Source organism: Lytechinus variegatus, chromosome 3, assembly GCF_018143015.1.
Source record: "Lytechinus variegatus isolate NC3 chromosome 3, Lvar_3.0, whole genome shotgun sequence".
Lineage (NCBI taxonomy): Eukaryota > Metazoa > Echinodermata > Echinoidea > Temnopleuroida > Toxopneustidae > Lytechinus > Lytechinus variegatus.
The window spans coordinates 6213648-6225891 of NC_054742.1; the positions used below are offsets into that span (position 1 = coordinate 6213648).

Consider the following 12244-nt stretch of genomic DNA (forward strand, 5'->3'; position numbering starts at 1 on the left):
TCTTTGTATCAATACTTTTGATACTGCTTTCATTTGTGAGGAATGATCACTAGCCATGGACAATGTATCACAGGATAAGCCAAAATTTGCCATATTTGGGCGAGCAAAAATTATGTAGACAGATGCAATGGCAAGTAGCATTCAATGTAGATATTTTATACTCATGGATGTGAACATTTTGATATGAATAGTAAAATTCATCACACCATGAAATCATCATTTTTCATTTGGTGTGCCATTTCTGATAAAGTAAAAACCGATCCTGGCTTAAGTGGTCAGGACGGATGTGCTTGACCCTATCAACGTGGCACTACAAGAAATGGACACAAGTCGATTGCTTTGCATATTTATCAATAAGCAAATAAATTATATGCTACTATAGATTCTTGATAATTGCATTATATTTAGTATTTGTTTTTCAGGTATGGCTAAAGTTTTTTATTTCCTTGAATTAATTATAAAAAAAAACGGACTGAAAATCTAGGCTGCTAGACAATATATTTCAAGTCTCATTAATGGAAGTTATTGAATATATGTGATATTTCAGGTGTCCATAGATTTAGTAATATGACCTGTACGTACAATTTTGGGTGTACTTTTTGTCTCGCCTCCATAGCAGAACGAGACTATAGGCACCGCTTTTCCGACGGCGACGGCATCAAACACCAAATCTTACATAAATGGAAGTTTTTGAAATGACAGCATAACTTAGAAAGTATATGGACTTAGTTCATGAAACTTGGACATAAGGTTAATCAAGTATTACTGAATATTCTGCCTGAGTTTCAGGTCACGGTCATTTAGGGTCAATGAACTTAGGCCATGTTGGGAGAATTATTTCAAAATCTTAACCGAAGGTTAAGTTTTTAAAATGACATCGTAACTTAGAAAGTATATGGACCTAGTTCATGAAACTTGAGCATAAGGTTAATCAAGTATTAGTGAACATCTTTCTTGAGTTTCAGGTCATATGACCAAGGTCAAAGGTCATTTAGGGTCAATGAACTTTGGTCAAGTTGGGGGTATTTGTGGAATTACTATCATAACTTTGAAAATTTATAGATCTAGTTCATGAAACTTGGACATAAGGTTAGTCAAGTACCACTGAATATCCTGTGCGAGTTTCAGGTCACATGACCATGGTCAATGGTCATTTAAGGTCAATAATCTTTGGCCGTGTTGGGGGTATTCATTAAATTACCATCCTAACTCTGAAAGTTTTTGGATCTAGTTCATAAAACTTGGGATATAAGAGTAATCAAGTATCACTGAACATTCCCTGTGAGTTTCAGGTCACAAAACCAAGGACAAAGGTCAGTTAAGGTCAATAAACTTAGGCCATGTTGGGGTAATTGTTGGATTGCCATCATAACTTTGAAAGTTTATGGATAGAGTAAATGAAAGTGGACATGGGTGTAGTTGACAAGTGTTAAGTCACCGTTCAAATGTAATTTATGGTCAATGAACGTGCTATTATTCAATTCATTTATTTATTCAACCATCAAAAGGATAAAAACAGTACAATATACAATATCAACAAAGTATATTATGTCATTATATGAATGGTGTTTTTGTGAATGATTATTTTATAGTAGTTTTCAAAGTTGGCTTTGCTGCTATATTAAATCGCGTAATGCAGGCGAGTCTGCCAGAGGCATTCCATTTGTTTCATTCCTAGACGATGCTGTCTTTACCTATCAACCTGCAGTGGATTTAGAATTATATTTCATTTGTAAGACAGATGGTTGTTTGATTTTGGTCATCAAAGAAATCTCACTGTTTGTTTTGTTATTGCTCATTATAATAGATTATTGTCCAAACATGAGTCAACTCAGATGAACTTCAGAGTGTGTTTGTATGATTCATTCAATATTAGTAATATTGATTATTTTTTTCATGAGTCACAAGCAAATTTCTCACTAAATTTCATTTTTATCATTATCTATCTGCCAGGGGCTCTATTGACTGTGTAAAGCTGATAAATGAGGATCATTTTATTTCAGGATCAGATGATGGGTAAAGATACATTTTTTTTCTTTCTTTCCTTTTATTCCAGAGGACAAAAATACAGTGTAGCCCTTTATTTCATAATGAATGAACTAAAATAACAAATCAAATTCTTTTACATAATTCTTGTACATAGAATTCTTTCATGTATTCTTCAAAACATACAATTGAACATAATGTTGTGAATGAATGAGTATGATTGATTCCTCATTAAAAAAATACCGACAATTTATATAATTTAAATGTCCACACTGGTCTTAGTGGGTTTGTAGGAATGAAGCATTTTATTCCTCTATTCCATTTTCATTATTGCAATAATTTGTAAAAATGATCAATGATAAAACCTTGGCCATATATATACATGTATATCGGGCGGACATCGGGGAAGGCAAAACGGAGGCGCAGCTGGCCCAGTATGGACGGGCAAGCACCGGGTAAGGACCGGTGGGGGAGGGGATTACGGCTATTCAAAGTGCATGGGATCAATCCCATGCCCCTCCCCTTGACATTTTTCGCAATAAATCTGCTGTGCAATTTTTTTTTACCACATCGCTCACTTTTTACTTTCAAGTCTCACGCAACTTTGAGACCAAAATTGCTACCCCGGGGTATGTGATTCCGATATTACGCAACTTTTGTAAGTTTATGCAGGCCCAAAATAGCTCAAAAATGTGAATTTGTGTACAAATCCAATGTAAATAGTGTTTTTAGCCAAAATTCATGAATGTATCATTTTTCCTTTTACAAATTAAAATCAATTAAATCCATCTTGTTTATGGTGAAAATAAAGTGATAGGCAATATGTGAATTTAAATGCAAAAATGTACATTTTGTAACATTAAATTTCCCTTGCACTAAATTCACTGAATTTTTTTAAGACACTGAATAATTTTATGTAAACTGAAATGGAAAAATAAATTTAAGATGTCTAAAAATTGAAGCCTACTGATTTCTGGCAAGTTTTAATTTTTACCTCCTTGTCCACTTTAGTTTGAAAATGACCAATTGCGTATAGTTTATAAAGTGAGTCACTATGACCAGAATTCTGTTGATTTTTTACCGCATAATCCAGTTAAATAAATTATCCTTGTAAAATAGTTAATCTATTGGTTTTTATGTAAATATGAACTTGTAATAATAGAGATACCGGTAGGCCATCATTTTTTAGAAATGTTCCCTCACAAATTTACATTTTCTGAATACAGTATTAGATTGAGACAGTGGGATTTTGCTCGATCTCATCTATTATTGATCAAACTTGTTATCAGGCATATTATGTGTTTGCTTCGTCACTCTATTGTATATATTATCAAAGCATACAATGTACTGCTTTAACTCTTCAATGCTTAACCCTATCTAGGCCGGGGTATTTTTGGAGATCATATGGCCTCCGAGGCCCCCCCCCCTGTGTGTTCCCATTTTGATTTGTGAATTATATTTTTATATAACAAACTACTTAAAATCCCCTTTATACATGAGAGTTAAAAAGAAAAAATATTGGATTTTGATTTGCTCTCGCATTAATTTTAAAAAATATATTAAACCATTGCATCCTATCCACAATTACAAAAGTGCTTAAAATGTCCAGCTTTCACTTCTCAATGTCACCAAATACATGTATCACGCTCTCATTAGACTTACCAATATTTATAGAATAACATTTTCATGAATTCCTAATTTTAAGAATGGAATATCAACAAGTTTTGTCTCGCACTTAGAAAGAGGAATAGGAAGAAAGTCAACATTTGTATATGATGACTAAGTATTCATAGAATGTCCCGGTTCTGGACAAAATAATAAAATATGATATTGAGATACCATGGACCTATTAGAGATGAACATTCAACGCTATAATTTCTTTGATTGAACGAGATCCGCCGCCTAATGATTACCGAGGTATGCGCATCTTAATGAGAACATACAGGTGTTTTCATGCTAAAATTAGTTAGGCCCTACATATCAATTCCTCTTTTTCTCTGTTTTTCCTTCGTTTTTGTCTCACCTGCATAGCAGAGTGAGACTATAGGCGCCGCTTTTCCGGCGGCATCGGCGGCGGCGTCAACATCAAATCTTAACCTAAGGTTAAGTTTTTGAAATGACATCATATACTTAGAAAGTATATGGACCTAGTTCATGAAACTTGGCCATAAGGTTAAGCAAGTATTACTCAACATCCTATTAAAGTTTCATGTCACATGACCAAGGTCAAAGGTCCTTTAGGTACAATGAACTTAGACCATGTTGGGGGAATCAACATCAAAATCTTAACCTGAGGTTAAGTTTTTGAAATGTCATCATAACTTAGAAAATATATGGACCTAGTTCATTAAACTTGGACATAAGGTTAATCAAGTATCACCGAACATCCTGCATGAGTTTCACGTCACATGACCAAGGTCAAAGATCATTTAGGGTCAATGATTTTTGGCCGATTTGGGGGTATCTGTTGAATTACAATCAAAACTTTTAAAGATTTTGGATCTGATTCATGAAACTTGGACATAATAGTAATCAAGTATCACTGAACATCCTGTGCAAGTTTCAGGTCACATGATCAAGGTCAAAGGTCATTTAGGGTCAATGAACTTTTGCCGAATTGGGGGTATTTGTTGAATTACCATCATAACTTTGGAAGTATGTTGGTCTAGTTCATAAAACTTGGACATAAGAGTAAGTATCACTGAACATCCTGTGCACATTTTAGGTCACATGACCTAAACTTGGCCATAAGGTTAAGCAAGTATTACTCAACATCCTATTAAAGTTTCATGTCACATGACCAAGATCAAAGGTCCTTTAGGTACAATGAGCTTAGACCATGTTGGGGGAATCAACATCAAAATCTTAACCTGAGGTTAAGTTTTTGAAATGTCATCATAACTTAGAAAATATATGGACCTAGTTCATTAAACTTGGACATAAGGTTAATCAAGTATCACCGAACATCCTGCATGAGTTTCACGTCACATGACCAAGGTCAAAGGTCATTTAGGGTCAATGATTTTTGGCCGATTTGGGGGTATCTGTTGTATTACAATCAAAACTTTTAAAGATTTTGGATCTGATTCATGAAACTTGGACATAATAGTAATCAAGTATCACTGAACATCCTGTGCAAGTTTCAGGTCACATGATCAAGGTCAAAGGTCATTTAGGGTCAATGAACTTTTGCCGAATTGGGGGTATTTGTTGAATTACCATCATAACTTTGGAAGTATCTTGGTCTAGGTCATAAAACTTGGACATAAGAGTAAGTATCACTGAACATCCTGTGCGCATTTAGGTCACATGACTAAGGTCAAAGGTCAATGAACTTTGGCCATAATTGGGGTATCTGTTGAATTACCATTATAATTTTGCAAGTTTATTGATCTGACCTTTGAAACTTGGACATAAGAGTAATCAAGTATCACTGAATATCCTGTGCAAGTTTCAGGTCACATGATCAAGGTCAAAGGTCATGTGAGATCAATGAACTTTTGCCACATTGGGGGTATTTGTTGAATTACCATCCTATCTCTGTAAGTGTATTGGTCTAATTCATAAAACATGGAAATAAGAGTAACCAAGTATCACAGAACATCTTGTGTGAGTTATAGTAGTTTTCAAAGTCAGCACTGCTGCTATGTTGAATCGCGTGATGTAGGTGAGACGGCCAGAGGCATTCCACTTGTTTAATTCTCCTCTGAAATCCTTCACAGCTCCCTATCTCTCTTTTTAATCAAGCGCATCAATATTAGCGTATTACGCGATGCCCACAACTGTATTGGGGATATGCCCTACCTGTCATTGGGCCTTCCTATTGGCTAGAATGGCTCTCATTCAAAGTAATGATTTCGATTGGTTTGCTTCCGAAAAGATGGGCGGGAACTTTGAGAGGTATGACAGGGAAAAGACAATGTTCAGAATACCGATTTGTGACAGTCATTGTGGTGTCACATCTCGGAGAGAAATGACAAAATTTATGACAAAAGTTATAACAGTGTTCCAGAATACCACCCCTGGACTTATCGATCGGGAGAATGCCTGGCCGCTGTCCACTTTAACAAGTTATGTTAATTATGTTGATTAATAGCCAATCTACAATAGCGTACATTGCTAGGGGTAGAGCTTAGTATGTAGCAAAATTTGGTCAAGTTGAGCGCGTGGAGTGTCAGAAAAAGGTGTAAGTTTAATACCAAAATCAAACACTTGTGGAAAAACTGCATTTTTATCGCTTTCCTGTTATCATTGTTTTTAACAAAGTATACATGAATCATTGAGAAATCCGAAAATGATATTTAAAAATTTCATTAAAAATGTGACCATTTTATTAGTTTGTCAATTTTTTAAGAGATTCGATCTGCGACTTGTCTCTCATTTCTGTGTGATCTGTCACATATACAGAACAAGAACATCTTGTTTTGTCTTTAAAGGTGTTTACCAAGGTTACTGTTTATCGTGGCATTTTGATATTATGGTTCTCTGTGTGTGGACTCTGTATATCTTCCAGTTCATTCATTGGTTTGTTTTTACTAGGTCAATTGCTTTATGGAGCGTCATGAAGAAGAAACCTTTGAGTATAAAACGTGATGCTCATCTTGGACCTGTGGGAGCAACTCATTCCTGCAAGATCAAAGAGAATTGGATATGTTCTGTAGCAGCTTTGCAGGGAACTGATCTTGTGGCATCAGGTGAGTAATAAGTGATCTTGGGGTATTATGTATTTACACTCAACAGGGTTACATGTACTTAAACTTCATCTGGTATAACTGAAATGATTACTCAGTATTGCATGTATGAGTAAAAACAATCTGAATTAAGGAAACTTAACCCCCCCAAAAAATCATTTGATGGACAGTAATAATAATAATAATAAACTTATAGTTATAGGCATTATATGGCACTATCTTTCTAGAAATACGATATACCAAGTTGCACAAGAAAATAGATAAAGTTGGATGTGTGTCTTAGTGCCAAGAACTGATACTGTAAGAAAAGATTAAACTTTTAGTTTAGATTAGAAAGTACCTAATGATGATAAAAAAATAATTTCACTATCAGTTTTTTTGAAATCATTTTATTCAATGATTCAAAACTCAATATATATACAAATCATACATGAATGCACAATTAATAAAAATATAGTTAAAATGATGAGAGTGCTCCTAAAAGCAAAAGCTTGATGAGTGGGACACCCTATATACATAATACATTTATACATGAAAAACGTACATAAATGTGAAAAATTAACCATAATATATACAAATAATAGGCCTACATAAGAAATAAGACAGTAAACCTACAGGGAAGGGGGGGGGGGGGTCCGGAAAAGGTTGTGAAAATGAATTATGTACTTAATTGTAATTGGCAGACATAATTATAAGTGAACTTTTGAGTTGTTTTTATATGCAGTAACATTTGTGCAAGAAATTACTTTGGAAGGGAGGGAATTCCATATTCGAGGACCAGTGGGTTTAAATGAATAAAGAGTTGACTGATTGAATGCTATAGGATAATGGAATTTAGGGTGGTATCGGATATTGTATTGATAGCATTCTTTGTAATATTTAAATAGGTTTATCATATTAAGGGGTGCTACTCATGTAAGTTGTGATTTACATAGTACATTAGAATTGCAAATTTGAACTTTATGAATATGAAAAACTGTCAACGTGTTTAATTTAAGAAATAATGGGCGTGACGGAGCTAAGTAGCGGGAGTTAGAACAAATAGGTAAAGCCTTTTTCTAGAGTACGTGTATGGGGTTTAGATTGGTGTTCATTGTAAGACAATTTGTCATCAAGTGCAAATCTTAGGAATTTTACATAATTTACTAAAATTTTAAAGTTACATTCCTTATTTTGATATTGAAGTCAAAAGATACATTGTGGGATAAATGACGTAAAAAAAAATAAAGTTAGTTTTGCCATAAATAAATGAGTCTGTTTGCACCGAACCAATCACAAATATTACATAATTCATAATTGGTTTTTTGTCTCACCTGCATAGCAGAGTGAGACTATAGGCGCCGCTTTTCCAACGGCGGCGGCGTCAACATCAAATCTTAACCTGAGGTTAAGTTTTTGAAATGTCAACTTAGAAAAGATATGGACCTAGTTCATTAAACTTGGACATAAGGTTAATCAAGTATCACCAAACATCCTGCATGAGTTTCATGTCACATGACCAAGGTCAAAGGTCATTTAGGGTCAATGAACTTTGGCCAATTTGGGGGTATCTGTTGAATTACAATCAAAACTTTAAAAGTTTTGGATCTGATTCATGAAACTTGGACATCATAGTAATCAAGTATCACTGAACATCCTGTGCAAGTTTCAGGTCACATGATCAAGGTCAAAGGTCATTTAGGGTCAATAAACTTTTGCCAAATTGGCGGTATTTGTTGAATTACCATCATAACTTTGAAAGTATGTTGGTCTAGTTCATAAAACTTGGACATAAGAGAAGTCAAGCATCACTGAACATCCTGTGCACATCTTAGGTCACATGACCAGGGTCAAAGGTCAATGAACCTTGGCCATAATGGGGGTATCTGTTGAATTACCATCATAACTTTGCAAGTTTATTGATCTGACTTTTGAAACTTTGACATAAGAGTAATCAAGTATCACTGAATATCCGGTGCAAGTTTCAGGTCACATGATCAAGGTCAAAGGTCATGTGAGATCAATGAACTTTGGCCGCATTGGGGGTATTTGTTGAATTACCATCCTATCTCTGTAAGGTGTATTGGTCTAATTCATAAAACGTGGAAATAAGAGTAACCAAGTATCACTGAACATTTTGTGTGAGTTATAGTAGTTTTTAAAGTCAGCACTGCTGCTGAATGTTGAATCGTGTGATGCAGGTGAGACGGCCAGAGGCATTCCACTTGTTATGATTAATATATAAAGTTGCTGTGGGTATAGAAGTGTCATCAGCAAATGAAATATAATCAACCTGTTCCACCCAAATGGCCAAATTTAAATGGCCGCCAAAGACAGGGTTTTCGACAATATCTCTGCTTCTAAGTCACCTAGAATCATGATTTTGGCACCTTAACCACCATTCCTGAGGACTAGGAATCGATTGGTATAAAAATGATAATTTTATCCAGGAGAGAAAATCATTTTCATATTTTTTGTCTTTTTCTACGTATTTCCAGACTCAAACTGACATTAAAGGCCAACTAAAGTGTTGCAAATTAAGTGACCTGAACATACCTTTCAGGTAGAGAAACGTTAAACCAGAGTTTCATTCATGATTCTACTTATCATTTATCATGTGTTTCAGGTCACATGATTAGGTCGTACATGTAGGTTACTGAGGGTTGATTAACTGTAGCCATGTTGGCCAGGGTATCAACTTGAAATCTTTACCAAGTGTTTAAAAACTCACCATAACCTATAGAGGATTTGGGTAATCAAGTATCAATGATCATTTTGCATGAGTTTCAGGTGGCTAAGGTCAAAGGTCATTTGGTTTAATGCAATTTGACTATGTTGTGGTTTCACTCACTAAAACAAAACTTAACCATGGATAAAATTTAACTTTAATACAGTAGTCATCAAGTAACCAAATCGATTAATGACTTTTGGGTTACTAGGTGAAGGGCAAAGGGAAATCGTGGGTCAACTCAATTGAAATGTTTTTAAAAAAGCTTAGGATTTTATCTTGAAGACATATTTTGTAAATCATCAGTCAGGATAAAAATGCATATGATGGTTTAAAGATATCAGAAATTAGTAAAATTTCAGGTTACTGGTACAAGGTCAAAGGTCATTTCAGATCAATTAACTTGAATATGAATGTATATTCTGTTTAATTACGTGCAAAAATTTTAACAATAAATGAAACTTGTATTAGATCGGTATTGGATATCGCACATGATATGAATTGAAAAGCATGTTTTGAAAGGAAGGTAATTTGAAGTCAATAAACTTTATCATCAAATAAACAGGGTTTCTCTTTTCAAAAAAGAAAATAAAAATATCTTACAAGTACAGTGGTTTATTTTCAAAGTCAGTACTGCTAGCACTACTAGTCAGGTTCACTATGTTTATATTCGAGCTTTCGCCACATTTTTTGGAGAAATTAATAACATCATTATTACTAAGGTAATTGTATAAGGATCCAGAATAACAATGTTTCCATTTGTACCCGTAAGGGCACACACCACTAACTATTTCCCCATAGACCCATGTGTTAAAAATGAGATTTGAAAAAATCGCCAAAAATAAGTCTTAATAATCACATCATCCACACCTTTATCATTTGGTAGTTCATCCAATATCCTTCAAACGCTAAATATATGAAAAGGTGTTTTTCAGGATTTTTTCGCACTACAGGGGCTCAAACCAAGACTACGTGCAAACTTGGTTGCAGTCACAGTGCTCACAGGGTTTCTTGGGCAAGTAATCAAGTTCCCATAAAACCCAGCATTGACAAATTACTGCTCTCCCATGGGACTGAACAGATCCAGCAGTAATCCCTCTCTATGCCCATATGAAAAAAATTGTTCAGATATGCACCGTTGATTTTATATGAATATTTTTCCAACCATTACATCATTTTAGGTACGGGTCTAAAGGGGATTCCCGAAATTGCCGGATCCTATTAGTGGTGTGCGTCCGTAACCCATATGGCCGCCATTTTGGATTTTTCAAAATGGCCGCCAAAACAGGGTTGTCAACAATATCTCTGCTTCTAAGTTACCTAAAGTCATGATTTTGACACCTAAACCACCATTTCTGAAGTCAAGGGATCTACTGGTATCCAAATAATCATTTTTTTTAAGATAGAAAATCATTTTGATGGTATTTTCTGTCGTTTTCTTGCACATTTCCAGACTAGAATATGTATTATAGTCCAAATTAAGTATTCAATTCAAATTATTCAATTCAGTTTATTTAACCAAAGCATTAAAATACAATAACATAATACACATGCATAAAATACACTATATACATTGGTAAAATAAATAAAATGATGCTTGGCAGGAAGCAAAGGAAAAACCCTTATAACGGCCGACCTTTATACAATATATCATAAATGTTGAAAAAGTACCTAAGACAATATAATTCAATAGAAATACAATACAAATGGGGGGGGGGCAAGAGCTAAATGAAACAAATGAAAGAAAATTAACTCACAGCACATGATAATTGGCAAGAATGATTTCTTTGGATCTCTTCTTAAATTAAAAGATTGAACCTCCTAAGTGGAGATGGTAGAGAATTCCAAATAACTGGTCCTTGATAAATGACAGATTTTTTAGAAAAAGATGTATGTACGAGAGGAAGATGAAAGTCAGAAGCACTCCTAGTACATGTACTATGTTTATGAATATCACAATTTGATAAAAATACATGTATCTACATGTAAGTAATGAGTCAGGGAGAATTTCTTTTTATGACATAGATACACCAATCTGATACTCATACAAATCATTGAATCGCATTATTTTGAGTGAAGAAAATATAGATGATGTATGGGATCGAAATGTGGCATGGTCAATAATTCTAACTGCGCATTTTTGTGATTTAATAATTCTATCTATGAAGGCGGCAGATGACTTACCCCATACAATGATATTATAATATAAATATGGAAAATTGAATGTTATATCATCTTTAAGATGATTTGAGAAAAATGCATTTGAAAATTCAAATTTACATTGATGTCAATGTATTAATTAGATATAAATAAAATAAAGGTATTTTAGGATAAAATCGTCCTTTATTATTTGAAGAATGGTAATACCTATAACATATTAAAATTACTTTTTTGACCATTTTTACCTTGTTCTCAAAATTGGACCACCTTATGACATGCGACCAGTAATACTTTTTTACAAGCTGATCTTAAGAGCGGATTTAAAATGTTACGATATTTCATTTAACTGATTTACCACGTTTCTGGCAAAAAAGGGAAGGCAATACTTATGGATCCAAAAGTCGTCCATTTGTCACTACCATTATGACACATAACTTTGCAACCGTAACTCACTTTTCAAACAAACTTGGATGGTAGATGAACTAAGGGGACCTGCCTGTTATGCTGGAGTGGGAAGTCACATGGTAAGGTCAAAGATCATTTTTAGGTCAATGATGAAGTTTACATGCAAGACTCCACTGCAAACACTCCGGTGTTGATTTAACACCAGCCCGGAATCTATATATGTCCACACCAGTGAAGTATTGAAACAACACCAGTTTGGAATCAAAACTGATGCTGTTTTCTTACTAATTGGTGT

At 34.4% G+C, this 12244-nt stretch overlaps 1 protein-coding gene across 3 annotated transcripts in view; it reads left to right on the forward strand.

The window, feature by feature from the left end:
- LOC121410081 (U3 small nucleolar RNA-interacting protein 2-like) overlaps positions 1–12244 on the forward strand; it is a 40158-nt gene that overhangs the window by 23963 nt on the left and 3951 nt on the right. For all 3 annotated transcript variants that reach the window (XM_041601938.1, XM_041601939.1, XM_041601940.1), the window contains exons 10-11: positions 1954–2016; positions 6526–6680. In XM_041601938.1, the coding sequence (XP_041457872.1) occupies positions 1954–2016; positions 6526–6680 (218 nt within the window). The remainder of the gene's footprint in view (positions 1–1953; positions 2017–6525; positions 6681–12244) is intronic.